This window comes from Antedon mediterranea, chromosome 3, assembly GCF_964355755.1.
Source record: "Antedon mediterranea chromosome 3, ecAntMedi1.1, whole genome shotgun sequence".
In the NCBI taxonomy this organism is placed as follows: domain Eukaryota; kingdom Metazoa; phylum Echinodermata; class Crinoidea; order Comatulida; family Antedonidae; genus Antedon; species Antedon mediterranea.
In genome coordinates, this window is record NC_092672.1 from 1,814,017 (window position 1) to 1,831,945 (window position 17,929).

General features: G+C 34.8%; 1 protein-coding gene and 1 long non-coding RNA gene across 2 annotated transcripts; both read left to right on the top strand.

Annotated features, from left to right (window-relative positions):
• The first annotated feature begins 104 nt into the window (after nucleotides 1–104).
• Nucleotides 105–12,174, top strand: LOC140044477 (vacuolar protein sorting-associated protein 33A-like). Its single transcript, XM_072088997.1, has 15 exons — nucleotides 105–213; nucleotides 2,426–2,491; nucleotides 2,940–3,152; nucleotides 3,604–3,708; nucleotides 3,965–4,081; nucleotides 4,454–4,628; nucleotides 5,193–5,383; nucleotides 5,561–5,651; nucleotides 6,014–6,088; nucleotides 8,759–8,838; nucleotides 9,183–9,269; nucleotides 9,423–9,554; nucleotides 9,885–10,053; nucleotides 10,164–10,274; nucleotides 10,791–12,174. The coding sequence occupies exons 1-15, from the start codon at nucleotides 106–108 to the stop codon at nucleotides 10,910–10,912; spliced, it is 1,842 nt and encodes a 613-aa protein (XP_071945098.1). The 5' UTR covers nucleotide 105; the 3' UTR covers nucleotides 10,913–12,174.
• A 2,339-nt stretch (nucleotides 12,175–14,513) lies between these two features.
• LOC140044495 (uncharacterized) lies at nucleotides 14,514–16,710 on the top strand. The gene is made up of 2 exons (XR_011844462.1): nucleotides 14,514–14,990; nucleotides 15,451–16,710. It is a non-coding gene; the product is annotated as an uncharacterized lncRNA (long non-coding RNA).
• Nucleotides 16,711–17,929: the final 1,219 nt, after the last annotated feature.

A 17,929-nucleotide genomic window follows, 5' to 3' on the forward strand; every position in this document is an offset into this window, starting at 1 on the left:
TACAGTACAACAGGTATGGTCCAAAAAATTAGAAATTGAGGTTTATATGTAAGCGCACGTACGGCGACCGTTTCTATAGTCACATGATTGAAGTCCAAAATAAAGATGGCGCATCTAAATAGTGGTAGTGGGCGTGTAAATCTTGCTCTAAAATGGAAAGAAGTTGCACAGAAAGAATTATTAGAATGTTTAGATAAATGTGCAGGAAGTAAGGTATCGTATAAACGTTTAAATTCAACAAATCGTTACCTTTGTCTGATGTAAATACGATGCGAAAATCCGTGTAGGCGCTAGGCCTCTAGAGGCTAGCTAATAATAATAAGCTAGGCCTAGGTAGGCGCACCTTACGAACAAATGTGAACGTGGTGTAGAATCCAGGACGATTCGACCCATTTTAGTCCTTTGTTGGACCGAAACGTCTCACTTTCTAGAGACCGATATAGTGGGCCTACTAGGTACGGGAGAGGTACGGTGGTATAAATTTCGGACATTATAAACTAGGCCTAGCTAGGCCTATAAAGGGATCATCGGGGTGACAGATGACATGTGTGTTTGGCGCTACTGCAGTTTCGCACCACACTGTTATATCTTCGACTTCTCGCTTAATTTTTTTCTCGCACCCACATCATACAGTTTTGGGCCATTCTGTAACATGTTCCCATGATTTAGCCACCGTTATATTACCTTTATCACAATAAAAAATGCCTTTCAAAACAGCTCCTTTTCCGCGAAAACTTTGATCGAACTGTGGCCATTTTAGAATCAGAAAATTGCCAGAGCAGAAATCAATGTTTTATTTTCTGTTTTTATTTTTAAACTGCAAAGAGTGGTTTTATCACGAACCAGCTGTACATATCAAAACGGCGACGATATGAGTCCGTACATAAAACATTGATAGGACCTTTTAATATGAATAATAATACTAATAATGAAATATTAATTTAACCTCTATTTCGCCAGCTGATAGACTTGCCCCAAGTCTGTATTTATTGTCTTTTTTAATATTTATTTGTTTTTATTTCGACCGCGATTTTTCTCTGAAAATACAGACTTGTGAAACACGTATAGAAATCGATTTGCAGACCGCAAACATCCGATAAGAATGACGTAGGTTATCATACCGTATTTGGCTATATGGGGCGGGCGGTATGTAAATATGGATTTCGAATCAACCAATGATCATTTTGTTTCAAAATGAAAAAGATAGAGTACGTACAGTGCTGAATGTACGATCGAGACTGAACAACTGTTGAAATATAAAATCGTGTTGCCAAGTTGTTTTGTTTATTAATTGTTTAGTCCTGGCCTAGGCCTCCTTCGTAGGGATACTCAACTCGTACGTATGACCTGCCAAATAGAACGCCAATAAAGTACATACCACCACCGACCGGCACACAACAGGGCTACACCGGCACACAACAGGGCTACACCACCACACAGAACAGGACAGGGTATGGCTGGGTGGGAAATAAATTAAATTATCTCCGCATAATAAATGATCCATTCAATGTTTGATTTGCGGAGAAGCTAGCCTATCATATCAAGACGAGTTTTCATGTTCTTGGGAAAAATCCCATCAAATGTTTACCAGACTACTAGGCATATAAAATCATTTTTAGCTTTCAGAAACTGTCATCAATGTACCCAAGTGCACATTGTCTAAACGTAATATAGCGCATGCGCATCGTCTTAGATGTTGAGTCTTTGAAATTCTGAAATATGAATATTAAAACAGTGTACGAGTGAGTAGCCAATCACATGCAGCTGAAACTAGTCAACCGGATAATCGTATGCACCAAGAATTCTTGGTGTCAAACCACGTGACTTGTGCGTGTTTTCCCAGACGGAGTATCCAAACTCAAGTAATACACGTATGAAACGCCATATGTGCAAAAATATTTATATTTTTACTAATATTAAGACAAAACTCCGTCTGGAGCCCAGACTAGCCAGCTGAAAACATTTCTTGCCTTTCAAAACTAAATAGGCCTATAATATGTGTAATCGAATTTTATAACACTGCCTTCTATAGTTTCTATATTTTTTGGGGAAAATGAAGCATACATTCTGGCAATTAAGTGATAAGATGGCGAACATTTCGCAGTGGTGTGTTGACAGCGAGTTCAGTATGGTTTAAAATGTTTTGAAAAGTATTGTTATTTAACAAAAATTACTTCGTAAGTGGTCGAATCGTATAAACATGTTGCATAATATTATGTTGTGAGTGTGAAAAAGGAAAGTTTTGGTGAGAAATCAAAGATATAACAGTGTGGTGCGAAACTGCAGTAGCGCCGTGTTTTTCACCTCTTGTTGTTGGCTTGTCTCTTGTTATGTAACCTAGTAGAAGGCTAACTCTACCCCTCCTCTAGCTACTCGAGTCCTACACTACACAGAATGCAGCACTAAAAAAGTAGTTATTTTTCAGGCTATTGTTTGGGATGACCCACTTATCAGTTCAGTTGGTCTAATTGCTGAATACTCATTATTAAAGGTACAGTAGTCTATATTAATACTTGTAAGATTTACATTTTCTTAACAAATAAAATTAAAAATTAATGTATTTAAATGTAAAACAATGAATGAGGCAACATTGCAAACTATTGTTGGTTAAGATACAACATTTTTTCCTACATTTTGAAACACAAATTAAAACATTCGTTACTACTGTGTTTGTGTAATGAATACTAATAATAACTTGTTTGAACTTTCATTTATTTAGAATTGTTCCTACTAATACCTGTCTGTGAGTTTACAATTAAAGGTCTGTCTACACTATCAAAGTTTATGTGACAAAAAAATGTAATGTGCCCAAATATGGACATGATGATGTAATGTCACTACCATATTTGAGCACATAGCACATTTTTCGTCACACTAGTTTGATAGTGTAGACAGAGCTTCATATACTAAATCCAGTACATTAATTTAACCATTACCAGGAAAATGAAGTTGAAAAGATGTTTCCTCTGCGTGCTGGTCGCTTGCCACAGAACAACGTCCAAAACGTCATATTTATCACAAGACCGATACTGAAGCTGATGAGATTGGTGGCTGAAAACATCCGAGAAGAAGAAAAAGTGGGAAGCTTTAGGAAAGAGTATCACATATTGTTTGTCCCTGGGAAGAGTCTGCTGTGTGAAAACAAACTAAAGGTATGCATCAAGTTTTCTTTGCTTGAGGGTGGAGGAATAGTTGTTTTTAATGTAAAGACTGTAAAGCTCTGTCCACACTATCAAACTAGTCAAAAAAAGTGTGATGTGCCCAAATATGGTAATGATATGACATCATCATGTCCATATATGGGGACACCACATTTGGTTTGTCACAAAGTTTGATAGTGTGGACAGAACTTAAAGCTACCATATTGACTACTATATTTAAGTAGTTTAGTTTCTTTAGTAGTATTCATAATGTTAAACTTGCTTTGTTAGTATTTTAATAATATGGACTAGGCCAATCCAATCCTTAAAAAAAAAAAAAAAATCGCTTTTATTTCAATAAAATCAACATCCAAAGTTTATAAATCAAGGAGGCCAGGTTGTATGCAATTTTTACAATATATTGTTTTTTTATTCACAGTCTTTTTGTGATTTCTTTATTTAGGAGCTAGGAGTGTATGGAACTCTGAACAACATTGGTGAATTTGGCTTGGAACTTCTTCCCCTTGACAGTGACCTGTTATCGATGGACATGACTTCTATTTTTAAGGTTTGTGGCCAGTCAAATCCTAAAGCTCTGTCTACTCTATCAAACTTTATGTGGCAAAAATATGTGATGTGCCCATATATTGACATAATATGTAATATAACTACCATATTTGGACATATCGCTACCATATTTGGGCAAATCACATTTTGTCAAACTAGTTTGGTAGTGTAGATAGAGCTTTATAGATGAATTAACTTCCATACACTGATTAATTGATATACCACTTCTGTCCATAAATTAATATTACATATTTCAGGAATGTTACCTGCATCGTGATCCAACCGGTATGTTTTACATGGCAAAGGCTTTAATGAAGATACAGGCATTGTATGGAGTGATCCCAAACATCTATGGCAAGGGAGAATACGCAAAAGTAAGTTTAAATTGACATGTCAAAGGTTATTTTTTAGTGAATAAAATAAATGTTTTTTTTCTCACTGAATTTGTTATCATTTCAAAACATCCAAAAGTATGTAACTCCCAAATTACAGGATGGATAAACTATATCATTTGAAGCTTAAGCTCTGCCTACACTATCAAACTTTATGTGAAACAATCATGAGTAGAAACAATCATGAATTAGGAGTAGAAGCAATCATGAATTACAACCCTGACATCAGTTCATCATTGAACCCTGAACCAGGATTGAACCCTGACACTAGGTCAGGATTGAACCCTTGAAAAGCAAACATGTTAACCACCAATAATACCGCTGCGCTACATTGTATTATTATTCATATTTCAGCAAGTATCTGATATGATATTAAGAATGAGACGTGAGCTGGCGGTCAGTGAGCGTCAGATTACACCGCAGATTGACACGGTTCTGCTACTGGACAGGACAGTGGACTTACTCACACCGTTAGCAACTCAATTGACCTATGAAGGTCTTATAGATGAAATATATGGAATATCAAACAGTAAGTACTGTTGCACCACTTTGGATTGGTTTTTAATTTGTTGTCAATCAGTAAAGTAAAGCTCTTGTCTACACTATCAAACTAGTTTGACAAAAAAAGTGTGATGTGCCTAAATATGGTAGTGATATGCCCAAATATGGTAGTGATATAACATCATCATGTCCATATATGGGCACATTACATTTTTTATCATAAAATTTGATAGTGTAGACAGAGCTTTAGGTTTGCAATACAACTGAATTGACATTATAAACTTTAGGTAGAATATATTCACAATACCTTTTGTATGGTCAGGCAGACAAAGAAATCTGTGTTCTTTTTACTTAATTTTTGTTTTGTTATGGGTTGTGATCCCTAAGCACAGAGTGTAAAGCTCTGTCTACATTATCAAACTAGTTTGACAAAAAATGTGATGTGTTCAAATATGGTAATGATATGACATAATTTTGATAGTGTAGATAGAACTTAAGTGATAGTACTTAAGTGTAGATAGAACTTAAGTGGATTAAATATCTGTTGTGTTTGTGCTGAAATATAATCATTCTTTTTTTTTATTTTGTGTAGCGACAGTTAAACTTCCAGCTGCCAAATTTGCCAAAAAGAATGAAGGGGACCAAACGGACGTCGCGGCAGAACCAAAAAAGTTCCACCTTAATTCTGGAGATGAACTTTTTTCCATCGTCCGAGACAGAAACTTTCACGCAGTTGGAACAGAACTTAGTAAAAAAGCCAAGATATTATCTGCTCAAGTTGAAGTAAGTATGCAAACGTTTCAGAGCACATCACTACATACAAATGCTCACAAACAACAGTTTTTGTTTTGTGAGCATGTTCAGATGTTTGTTACACTCCAATGCTTCATGGTCTATGGTGTTCACAGTGTAAATCTCGATGTGCTAAATGGTCTCTGTAAAATCTTTCCTTTTTGGTAGGAAAGAAAAGGTGCTAGGACCGTAGGCGAGATAAAAGAGTTTGTGTCAAAATTGCCGCACATTACAGCCGCAAAGCAGTCCTTGGCTACTCGTGAGTATAACATTGAGTACAATTAGGTTGATTAGTGATCACTATTAAAAAGCTTGTGTTCTTTTACAGCTGAGAGTAAATTATTAAAGATGGTATTACAGTCAACTCTCCCATTACCGGACTCTTTGAAAACCACAAACTCTCCCAAAACCAACCTTTTCTTGAGGACCAAGAGGTTCCAAATTCTTTTTTACTATTAAAAACACATTACGAATACTAGACTTTCCGGAAAACAGACATATTAGGCCAACCCACCTTTATCCTAGATAGTTTTTTTTAGTACTGTAATAACCAATGTTAGAACGAAAGAACAGTTATATTTCAAGGACTTCTTATAAATGTTATCTTTTTTTTTATATCAGACACGTCAATTGCAGAACTTGTTAAAGAAGTAACGGACAAAGACACATTCCTAGAAACATTACACATGCAGCAAGGTACGGCAATAGTTAGTGAAAAGGTTTATCGGGATCTTAATTGGTTATCCGCACTTGGCGGATAACCTCTTGTTATTGTCAGGATCTTTTTTTTTTTTTTTCTTTTTTTTTTTTTTCTATATTCTTCTTTCTTTCCACGAATTTTGTTGGTCGCGTATCTCTAATTCTGGCCAACATAAAGTTGTATAACTTTGTGAAAAGATTGCCCTGTAGCTGTAGATGTGCAAGAAACTTTTTTTTATGAATTTTGAGTCGCGCAGCGTAAGTTACGCGCGATTTTATGAATTTCAATGATTGATCATAGAATAAAAACTAAAAGTCATTTTGTATAGAAACTTGGTGAAAATTTAAGTCATATTATGCGCTAACTTTCTATGGAGAGAAAATGGCATGTTTTACAAAAAGTTACGCGCGCACGCGCGTTTAAAATTTCAAATTGCGAAAAATCAATTTCTAATCAACTTTCTACGCGTTTCATGTCATTTTGGGCATTTCAAAAATTCCCACGCGTGCGCACTTTTTTTACGCGCCCGTGCGCACGTAGCGCAAAAACATCTTTTTTTTGCTTGATTTTTGTTTTTTCTGTCTTTTATAATATATTTACCAATTTTCAATCAATTTTGCCTTAAAATCTCGTTATACGAGCACGTAGAATTAAACAATTTGCGCGCAATTTTGATGAAAAAGTCCAAAAATTTGTCAAAATTATGCCTTTTTTTAAACAGTCATAGATTCTAAACTACGTGGTAAACTTTTTTATAATTACATATTCTGGTAGTAGATGAGTTGTAGATATCGAATCATGTATCAATATGGCTATCAGGACATTGTGACGTCATCGTATGGCCACTCGAATATAAAATATAGGATTTTTTTCTCTTTCGTATAGCTCATCACATTTCATAGAGCGCATCTCCACTTATCCGTATTCCATTGCCCTCCATTTCTTTATATTGTCTATGTCAATCAATTATCTTTCGCATGATTCACCATTTTAAAAATTGTTATGACGTCATCATGTGCAAAAGCGTCAATAACTTTGGTCACTTATTTTCACCTATTCTGAACTGTATGTAGTACGTATACGGTATATAGTGTATACCGTATACACTTTGACGTGACACAAAATAGAGAGCGCACTCACATTTTTTCAATGGCATAATCGTTTTTCTGCGCGCAATATTCCAACGTATAACGTGCACGTGGCTTTAGGACTGCGGATAACCTAACTCGTCCGTAGTGACGAGTTCAAATCTAGTATTTATTTGTTTCCTTCCACCCTTCTCCCCCATTTTTTGTGCGCAGCGTATCTCTAATTCTGGCCAACATATGATTGTATAACTTTGTCAAAAGATTGCCCTGTAGCTGTAGATGTGCAAGAAACTTTTTTTTTCAAATTTCGAGTCGCGCAGCGTAAGTTACGCGCGATTTTGTGAATTTCAATGATTAATCATAGAATAAAAACTAAAAGTCGTTTTGTATTGAAACTTGGTGAACATTTAAGTCATATAATGCGCAAACTTCCTATGGATTAAAAATGGCATGTTTCATAAAAATTTACGCGCGCACGCGTATTTAAAAATTCAAAATGCGAAAAATCAATATCTAATCAACTTTCTACGCGTTTCATGTCATTCTGAGCATTTCAAAAATTCCCACGCGTGCGCAATTTTCTTACGCGCGCGTGCGCACGTAGCGCAAAAACATCTTTTTTTTGCTTGATTTTTGTTTTTTCTGTCTTTTATAATAAATTTACCAATTTTCAATCAATTTTGCCTTAAAATCTCGTCATACGAGCACGTAGAATTAAACAATTTGCGCGCAATTTTGATGAAAAAGTCCAAAAATTTGTCAAAATTATGCCTTTTTTTAAACAGTCATAGATTCTAAACTACGTGGTAAACTTTTTTATTATTACATATTCTGGTAGTAGATGAGTTGTAGATATCGAATCATGTATCAATATGGCTAACAGGACATTGTGACGTCATCGTATGGCCACTGGAATATAAAATATAGGATTTTTTTCTCTTTCGTATAGCTCATCACATTTAATAGAGCGCATCTCCACTTATCCGTATTCCATTGCCCTCCATTTCTTTATATTGTCTAGGTCAATCAATTATCTTTCGCATGATTCACCATTTTAAAAATTGTGATGACGTTATCATGTCCAAAAGCGTCAATAACTTTGGTCACTTATTTTCACCTATTCTGCACTGTACGTAGTACGTATACAGTATATAGTGTATACCGTATACACTTTGACTTGACACAAAATAGAGAGCGCACTAACATTTTTTCAATGCCATAATCGTTTTTTTGCCCGCAATATTCTAACGTACGACGTGCACGTGGCTTTTGCGCTGCGGATAACCTAACTCGTCCGTAGTGACGAGTTCAAGTCTAGTAATAATTTGTATTTTATAAAATTTTATTTTTTATGATCTGAGAAACTGAATAATTATGATAAACTTGCATTTCATTCACTTGCTTTCGATGGTTTATCCACTCGGCTTAGTCACGAGTGAGTTCATGCACCTTGTGAACGGTTCTGTGAAACCTTGCTTTGTTGTAGCACCATCTATTGAACGTTTTTCCAAATGGGAGTATGGGAGACTCTTCCTTTAGCACTACTTAGCTTATATTATGTTTGTATTTATGTGTTAGAGTTTTTGAGTGGATCAGACACGGACAAAGTAAACAACTTTATAGAAGATTGTATCGGCAAGAAAGAACCTTTAGTCAAGGTAAAATAATTTCTCCAAATTGTTTATGTGTGCTTTCTAATATATGTAGTACAGTCAACTCTCCCAATACCTGACACTTTTGGGCTGTCCAAATACGTCTGGTTTTCCGGAAGGTCTTGTATTGGGAATGTGTTTATAATGGTAAAAAGGAATTTGGGACTGTTTGGACTTAAGAAAAGTCTGGTATTGGGAGAGTTTCCAGTTTTCAGAGAAGTATTTGGAGAGTTGACTACATTATGTAATAAGTTAGGTCTAGTTTTCTTGTACGAATACTCTTAACTAAATACAAAACAGAAAACTAATAGCCGCCAATCAATAATACACCAAGTATTTGTTTTTGTCAGGTACTTAGGCTTGTGTGTATGCAGTCTTTAACCAATAGTGGCCTCAAGCCTAAAGTTTTAGATTTTTACAAAAGAGAAATTCTGCAGGTAAGAATGACATTACATTGAACAGTAAAAATAATAATCACTTATTCATTCATATGATTGAACCCTGGACCTTAGAATTGGTAGGCAAGCATTTAACCACCAAGCTATATTAAACATCGTTATTGTACTATACAACTTTTTTTCTCTTTTTAGACGTATGGGTTTGAACATATTGTTACTCTTCACAATCTAGAAAAGATAGGTCTGTTGAAACAACAAGGTCAAAAGTCATACTCAACAATTCGCAAAACACTCAAACTAGTAATGGAAGAAGTAAATGAACAGGTATAACATACAATAATGCACTGTACTAAAATAATTTGTGCCCAAACTCCTTCAACATTAGTGGTACCATGCATGGACAATTTTACTCTAATTCTGTTTTCTTTTTACTTTAAGGAGACACTTTCCCATAAAACGAACAATGGACTATATTTGTTAACACTAACAACAACTGAGGCAGCGCCCTGCCTTATGAAAGGGGAATTTTCTTGGGTCCTCGGGTGTCCCTTAATAGAGGTTCAACTTATAATAGTAACCAACACAGAGAATTATTTGCCCACACAAGGAGTGGTTAACAATAATATACCAACCAGTTTATTATTTTTGTTGCAGAATCCAAATGATATATCGTATGTTTTTAGTGGCTATGCTCCGTTGTCAGTTAGGCTAGCTCAATATTTAGCCAGGCCTGGGTGGAGGAGCATTGAAGAGGCATTACGACTTCTTCCAGGCCCATTGGTGGAGGAGCAACAGCAGATACCAGTAGGACTAAGGAAGAAACGTATGTTGTGATAGTTGTTGTAGGCCTACATCTAAGTGTAGACAAATAGAAAAAATGAAGTGTAGAAAAAATAATATAAAATACCATTTCTTTATCTCGCGTATTTGTAGGCCCACCTGGTGGTGATGCTGACAATCAAAAGGTTACATTAGTGGTGTTCTTAGGTGGGGTAACATTTGCTGAGATTGCTGCTCTGAGGTTCTTATCACAACAAGAAGATGGTGAGTAAAAACAGCTAGCCTGGGAAAAAGTCAAATGCTGGCCTGGGAAAAAGTCAAGTGCTGGCCTGGGTAAAGGGAAATGCTGGCCTGGGAAAAAGTCAAGTGCTGGCCTGGGAAAGAGTGAAATGCTAGCCTGGGAAAAAGTGAAATGCTAGCCTGGGAAAAAGTCAAGTGCTGGCCTGGGAAAAAGTCAAGCGCTGGCCTGAGAAAAAGTCAAGCGCTGGCCTGGGAAAACGTCAAGCGCTGGCCTGTGAAAAAGTCAACTGATGGCCTGGGAAAAGGTCAAGTGCTGGCCTGGGAAAAAGTCAAGCACTGGCCTGGGAAAAAGTCAAGTGATGGCATGGGAAGTCAAGTACTACATTTTTGGGGTCTGAGCAACCAACTTTGGGTCTTACATAGAATCCTGTCCTGCAGTTTATTACAGTTTGTGTATCTAAAGTATATTACTGTAGTTATATTTAAATTGACATTTAATAAAACGTTTTTTACATTGTTACATTTCATATATAATTTCAGCTCCAACGGATTATATTATTATTACAACTCAAGTCATGAATGGTCGAACTTGGATGGAATCATTAATGGAGAATTTAAGCGTGTCAAATCAAGAAGAAGGCGGAGCTTCACCATTCAGATGACATCATCAACATCTGACCAATCAGTGTGCCAAATAATGAGATTATACAGTAATATTATAAGATGTTAACTGTAATACAGCAGACACCCCCTATTAAAGGAACATTTTTGTGAATTGAATGATGGGAAATGTATGGTTTACACAACAGCCAACCCCTATTAAAGGGACATTTCTGTGAATTGAATGATGGGAAATGTATGGTTTACACAATAGCCAACCCCTATTAAAGGGACATTTCTGTGAATTGAATGATGGGAAATGTATGGTTTACACAACAGCCAACCCCTATTACGGGAACATTTTTGTGAATTGAATGATGGGAAATGTATGGTTTACACAACAGCCAACCCCTATTAAAGGAACATTTCTGTGAATTGAATGATGGGAAATGTATGGTTTACACAACAGCCAACCCCTATTAAGGGGACATTTCTGTGAATTGAATGATGGGAAATGTATGGTTTACACAACAGCCAACCCCTATTAAAGGAACATTTCTGTGAATTGAATGATGGGAAATGTATGGTTTACACAACAGCCAACCCCTATTAAAGGAACATTTCTGTGAATTGAATGATGGGAAATGTATGGTTTACACAACAGCCAACCCCTATTAAAGGAACATTTTTGTGAATTGAATGATGGGAAATGTATGGTTTACACTACAGCCAACCCCTATTCAGATGACACCTTATTAAGTGACAAATCCAGGGTTAGGCACTTAACTATTCAAATTAAATAATATCAGTACAGTAATATTCTGTAATGACTGTAGCCCCATCATTTAAAAAACATAAAAACACTTTTGTAGGAGTGAGTGGGGATATCCAATGACTGAAATGGATTGTCCTATACTGAAATTGATACCAGCTGCTGTACACGTATTGCCTTCCTAGAGGTCTGTGTAGTTCAAGATGTACCTTACCTGGCTAGGTGGCTAGTACTTCTATTAGTTCTTTCTCAGTACTATTTTCTTTATTATTGGCCCCACTGTGACCATAGTCTATAACATTCCTCATTCAAACACTTTACAATTCATTTTATAACTTAGAGGATGTCTAGAAAGCTTTAAGCTCTGTCTACACTATCAATCTAGTTTAAAATAAAAAAGTGTGATGTGCCAAAATATGGTAGTGATACAACATCGTCGTTTCCACATAACGTTTAATAGTATAGTGTAGACAGTGCTTTAGACTAGAAAAGAAATTTGATTGTTTACACATGTATAAACTATGATGTAATATATAAATATGATATACCAATAAAAATGTAACAAATTTATTCTTTTATAAATAATTTTATTTGAAATTTTCATGAACTTTTTCACTTTATAATCACGCCTGTTTGTTATGGTAAGTTGATGTTACTTTTTGATACCATTTTCAAAATCATAAGATATCTTTAAAATAAAATTTGTTTAATCTTTACTAATGAATTTGATTATTTTAAGGTGATTGATGGTGATGAGCGCCCTTATCTGAAGTTAATGTTCACCTGTCCGACCATGTATGGAAATCAAGTGACTTCATAGTTGTAAAGGTCAGTGACCTAGAGGGCAATGAACTTTTGATGCATTTTTCTAGATGATGGCACTAACACAGCTTTAGGTGTTTATTTTCTTTTAGAATCTTTGTGTATATTGTCTGCATGTTTATATTTGTTAATTATTGGTTGAACTCTATCAAAGAAAAATGTGATCTGTCCATATATGGACATAATGATGTCATATCACTACCATATTTATGGAGTGCAGAATCTGTTTGGGCTTTAGCCTATTCTCATTCCTGGTTATTTTTACATTGATGACCGAATAAATATTATTATTATTATTATTATTATTATATTTGGGCATATCACCACCATATTTGGGCACATCGCACGTTTTTTGTCAAACTATTTTGATAGTGTAGACAGAGCTTTATACAGGTATTGTCTGATGTCCTGTACAATTATTTTTAGAATTGTTATTACTGTATTGTATTGTTTCACCATGGAGGTATACTGGTTTCATAGAGTAGAATGGTTGGTTTATGACCACAGTACTTTAATATAATTGTTTTGCTTTCATTTACATTTGTATTACCCAGGATGTTGGTATTATTTCAATTACATGGTTGGTTACTTTGTCAACATTGTGGTAATAACCTACACAATACCTACTGCTAATAAGTCTTTAGTTTAATTTACAAAGCTTGTTTTCATCTGTGGTTTTTAAAACTCAACAATTTGTTACTTTCTCAGTTTAGTCACCAATATTTAAATGGCAATGTTTTTTTACATGAATGTGCCAAATTTGGACCTAAATTTACACATGATGAAACTATGTTAATGTTAGATGGAAATGTTTTTTTACATGAATGTGCCAAATTTGGACCTAAATTTACACATGATGAAACTATGTTAATGTTAGATGGAAATGTTTTTTTACATGAATGTGCCAAATTTGGACCTAAATTTACACATGATGAAACTATGTTAATGTTAGATGGAAATGTTTTTTTACATGAATGTGCCAAATTTGGACCTAAATTTACACATTGATATACTATGTTAATGTTAGATGGAAATGGGTTTTTTTCCATGAATATGCCAAATTTGGACCTAAATTTAAAGCACTTGCCTCATTTCAAAATTTGAAGACAAACATTGATTGGTTTTGCCACAATCAAACTAAAATGAATATCTTTTTTAGGAACTCCTAATGTGATGTCTATGAATGCACCAATGAATGAACACTCATGAGGCTAATGGGTACGTGTCAGCAACCATTCCAATGTAAGTTGTATTATAAGTATTTAAAATATTTCCCCCTAGACAACCCCCCCCCCCCCCCATCATAAGTGAGATTATTAATATTTGTATAGTGGTGGCTAATCTCAATGTAATTAATTAGTAATTAAATATGTAATTGGTAATTAGTAATTAATTTAATTACTAATATATAACAAAATTTGTTTAGACTTGCCAGCATTTAATTTTCATGTATCAATAAACAATATATTTATTTCTTTATTATTGCTCTACATTTCTTTAAGATTAAATATATATACAAAATCAGAAATTTGTTTTTTGTAAATCAGAGCAAAAAATACATACGAGAAAAGTCAAAAGACTCTGTAAAATACAAAATACAAGTGTGTAACATTCAAGACAGTATAAACATTAAAAAACATGCATTCTACATAACAATTAAAATAACAACATTGATTACATTTATCGTATTTATTAATTATTTAATTTATTCAATTGATATTTGGCTCTAAGAGTTATTGGTTCATCTTCAACAGATATTTTCTGTACATTCATAGAATGGAGTGGTTTACTGTTTAAATAATTCATATAGTTGAGTGAACCTTTGTTAACACCCACAGCCCCCCTCCCCCCCCCCCCCGATTTCAAAATGAATAGCACATGTTTCCCTTTGTTATCTTTGGAAGAAAAGTTGTATTTAAATTACTATGATTTGGTTGTTTTTCATTTGAAATAATGTGTGTTAAAATGTTTTTTTTTTATCAAGCTGTTAATGTAATGAATTCTTTTATGGTTGGCCTACATTTCATATATAATTATAGATATCATTGATAACATACTGTTATTCAATTAATATCAGTACTCTGAGTGGTAACAAAGAATAACCTTAATATGTAATACCCATAGGATCAGAGCAGATTTAGCCCCTGTGACCTCTGATTACTGCTATTCAGCAAATCACAAATGAACAAGAACAGTATGTGTTACAGCTTTTGTTTCCTCCAAGGTTAAGGCCTGCTTCCATGTGGTTTCCAAAAGAGGGCGCTGTGATTGCCCCAAGGTCGCTATTGTTCTTCAAGTGTGTTTTTGAAATAAAGTACCAATAATGACCTTGTTACAATATACTTAAATGCTTTTGTTTCTGCTGTGTTGTTATCAGTGTAGGCCAGGACACGCTGGTGTGTAGGCCACGGCACACTGGTGTGTAGACCCAGTTTTACAAGGAGTAATTGTGTACAGCTAATACACTGTTCCCCCACCCCCTGCAATAACCACCCATTGCAGTAGAAAGGTGAAGGTTATTGGTTTCATTTTCTTTTAAATTGAAGGTATGTGTTTTATTTATAGCATTTTTAATAATGTAGTAGATTGTATACTATACATTATGTGTTATTTTTTAGGTCTTCTTAACTTAATAATGTAATCAATAATTTATTTTCTTTTATGTCTTTTACATTTATATAAACAACAATAGTTATTCATGTTTTTTAAACCTTTGTGCAACCTACAAAAATCTAATGTAAACAATGACATTGGTTAGTAGGTCTTCTAGTAGAAATCAGTGTTATCACATTTTGATATAGGCATAATACTAATGTAGTTTATTACTCCATCTATGGTAGGCCATAGTTGTAGTGGTCTAGTGGTTAAGGAGCTCACCTTGTTAGTGCTAGGTCATAGGCTTGAATCATATGGAGAGCTATTTACTTTACCCTTGTTTAAATGTATAGTAGTTATAAATATGATCATTATTATTTTGATTTCAAATGTTATTTTTCCATTCCATAGATCACAACGTATCATAAAACTGATAATGGTAGTATCGATTCTCACCATTTAAAACACCAGTTGATCACTAAACAGCTGAGCTTCAAAAGGCTTCCCTGATCAAAGAATGACAGAGTAAGTCCTGGTCACTGCTGCACCATTCCGTAAATGAAGATCCATTTTTGTCAATGTGAGGGTGCAAGATTTAACAGAGGCATATGGCACAGGAGCACACACAGAATGTATTGTGGTTGGGCTGTAGCTTACAAGAACATATTCACTGAAAGCTGAAAACCATCAATCGCCTCGTATTCCTACTGCAATGCAAGAGATGCCTGCCTTAAAGAAGGTTACACAAGACTGGACCTTTGACCACGGATGTATCTGTATTTTAATTTATCGACAATTTTGTTTAATTTTTTTTTTTATTTTAATTTAATTAGTTAAAATTGCATGAAATTAATTTAGTAGAATGTAGTAATGTGCCAAAGGAAAATAGTTCCATTAATATTTAGCTGTTACTTAGCAACACTTTTTCAAAATTAATTAAAATTTACTTTTATACTTTCTGGTTTCTGCACAAGTTATATAATACATGCATGCCCAATGTTTGTTAATTACTAAATAACATTTTTTTATGCACAGTTTAAAAAAAAAATGTATTTAATAAAATTATTAGATTTATTTTTAATCTTTAATGCTTATTTTGTATTCGTATTTATTGCAATACAACGTGTAATTCCATGTCTTGCCAAACGTCATCACTGCTAGCTCTTTTTAGGCTCAGAGCAGTAGATTATTTTATATTTTAAATGCTTTTAGATTTTACGGTGCAATATATATGCTTTCTTTTTTAGGCTTTATTAGTTTATATTTGAATAGTATCATGGGAGATTTCAAATGTATCTTATTTCTTATAGTTTTTATTTATTATGTTTTATGCTACTCTTCCAACGGTTTAATATTTTTCTATTCATCTTTTTATTTGAGGGCGCTCTGCAGGTTTTGTGAGGGTGCTCAGTAGCGTATTATATTAAATATTAGATTTAAAGATTGAAGGATGTATGATAGTATTAAACTATATGTCCGATATCCTATTAAGCAAAATGTCCAGTTAAAGTACTAACAGAGTTTGTGACGCACTGGTATTGTGACTCAATTGATATCAGAAATGCGTGACATCATGAGTCGCACACTCCAGGGGCGCACGAACTTCTGACTGAATGTAATAAAGAATGATGAAGATAAGTTGATGACAGATTAAAGTTTTGATATATTCAATTTTTTTAATTGTATTAATTTGTTTAAATTGTCTAATCTAAATGTAGGCATTGCATTACACTTTGTTGGTTTAACCGCTGTCTGAATTTATTCGCGGTAATCGAAAGCGTTGAGTATTGCGCATGCGTAAAAATGTTCTTATCTACACTACAGTACTTGTTGTAATGTGAAGAAATTGTTCGGGCCACTCAGCAGAACTAGGGTCGTGTTTATACAACACCCTAAATTTGAACACGGCTTTAATTTTTAGCGTGTTGTTCGGACCGAGGTCAACCCACCTTAACGTTTGCTGTTATACTAGAAATCACGATACCGTGTTGTACCGGAAGTTTCATCAACACGCAGTGCATGCTAGGATAAAAGGTCAAATCGTTGATCGCTTGAATTGAATTGTTGGCTGGGTTGTCAACAAATCATCGTCGCCTCCTCGCTGCTGTCCGATGTATTCGCGCGGTTTTTACCGTTTTCATTATTGTATTCGTTCACGTTTGCATTGTTGTTTATTTTGTTCTCGGTTCATTTAAATTAATAAAAGTTATTTTAAGGGTTTCATTGTTTCATCTATACACTATGGAAGAAGATGCCATTTTTGCGATGTTATTTTTTATTCTGTTTGGAGTGGGAAACGATAGTCTATAGAGGCCTACTACCACTACGAGTTGGCCCTACCAGGCTAGGCGTAAGACGTGGTAGGAGGATGATTGCTGGCAGCGAAGCAGCAATAAATGGGCCCAATCTTGTTAGACGTCGCATGACATGATTGATATTACGACCTGTTTTAACGAGAGGTCAAAATATACCCTGAGGACACTTCCAACACGGTAACGGCGACCGGGAATCCACCAAATTTTAGGATTCAGCCAAGTAGCCTTTTTTGCAATTAAAATCTCATTACACGGAATCTCTTTGTTGTTATACAACACACTTCTCGTAGGCGTGTAGAATATGCGTGTAATAGCGTGTTGTATAAACGCGCCCTAAGAAAAGTTCGATTCGCTAGCGGGTAAACAGGCTAAGTACGACACAAACTGTAGGCTTACAAACCTATTTATTTAAGCAATATACCTAGCATTAATTTAACGACGGACGGTGAATTGATTTTTGCCAAACAGAAATCGCACATACGTAGTTGTATTTATTTACCGCGTTGATCCGTAACAAATGATTGTTTTTGTACAGTCATTCGTTTACCACAAACCACTCAAACGCTGTAAGTTGA

Bases quoted from the DNA above. Each gene is read 5' to 3' on its own strand.
- LOC140044477 (XM_072088997.1), top strand. From the start codon at position 106: ATGGCGCATCTAAATAGTGGTAGTGGGCGTGTAAATCTTGCTCTAAAA. The intron at 214-2,425 runs GTATCGTATAAA...GTTATTTTTCAG, and splicing joins ATAAATGTGCAGGAAGTAAG to GCTATTGTTTGGGATGACCC. The intron at 10,275-10,790 runs GTGAGTAAAAAC...ATATAATTTCAG, and splicing joins CTTATCACAACAAGAAGATG to CTCCAACGGATTATATTATT.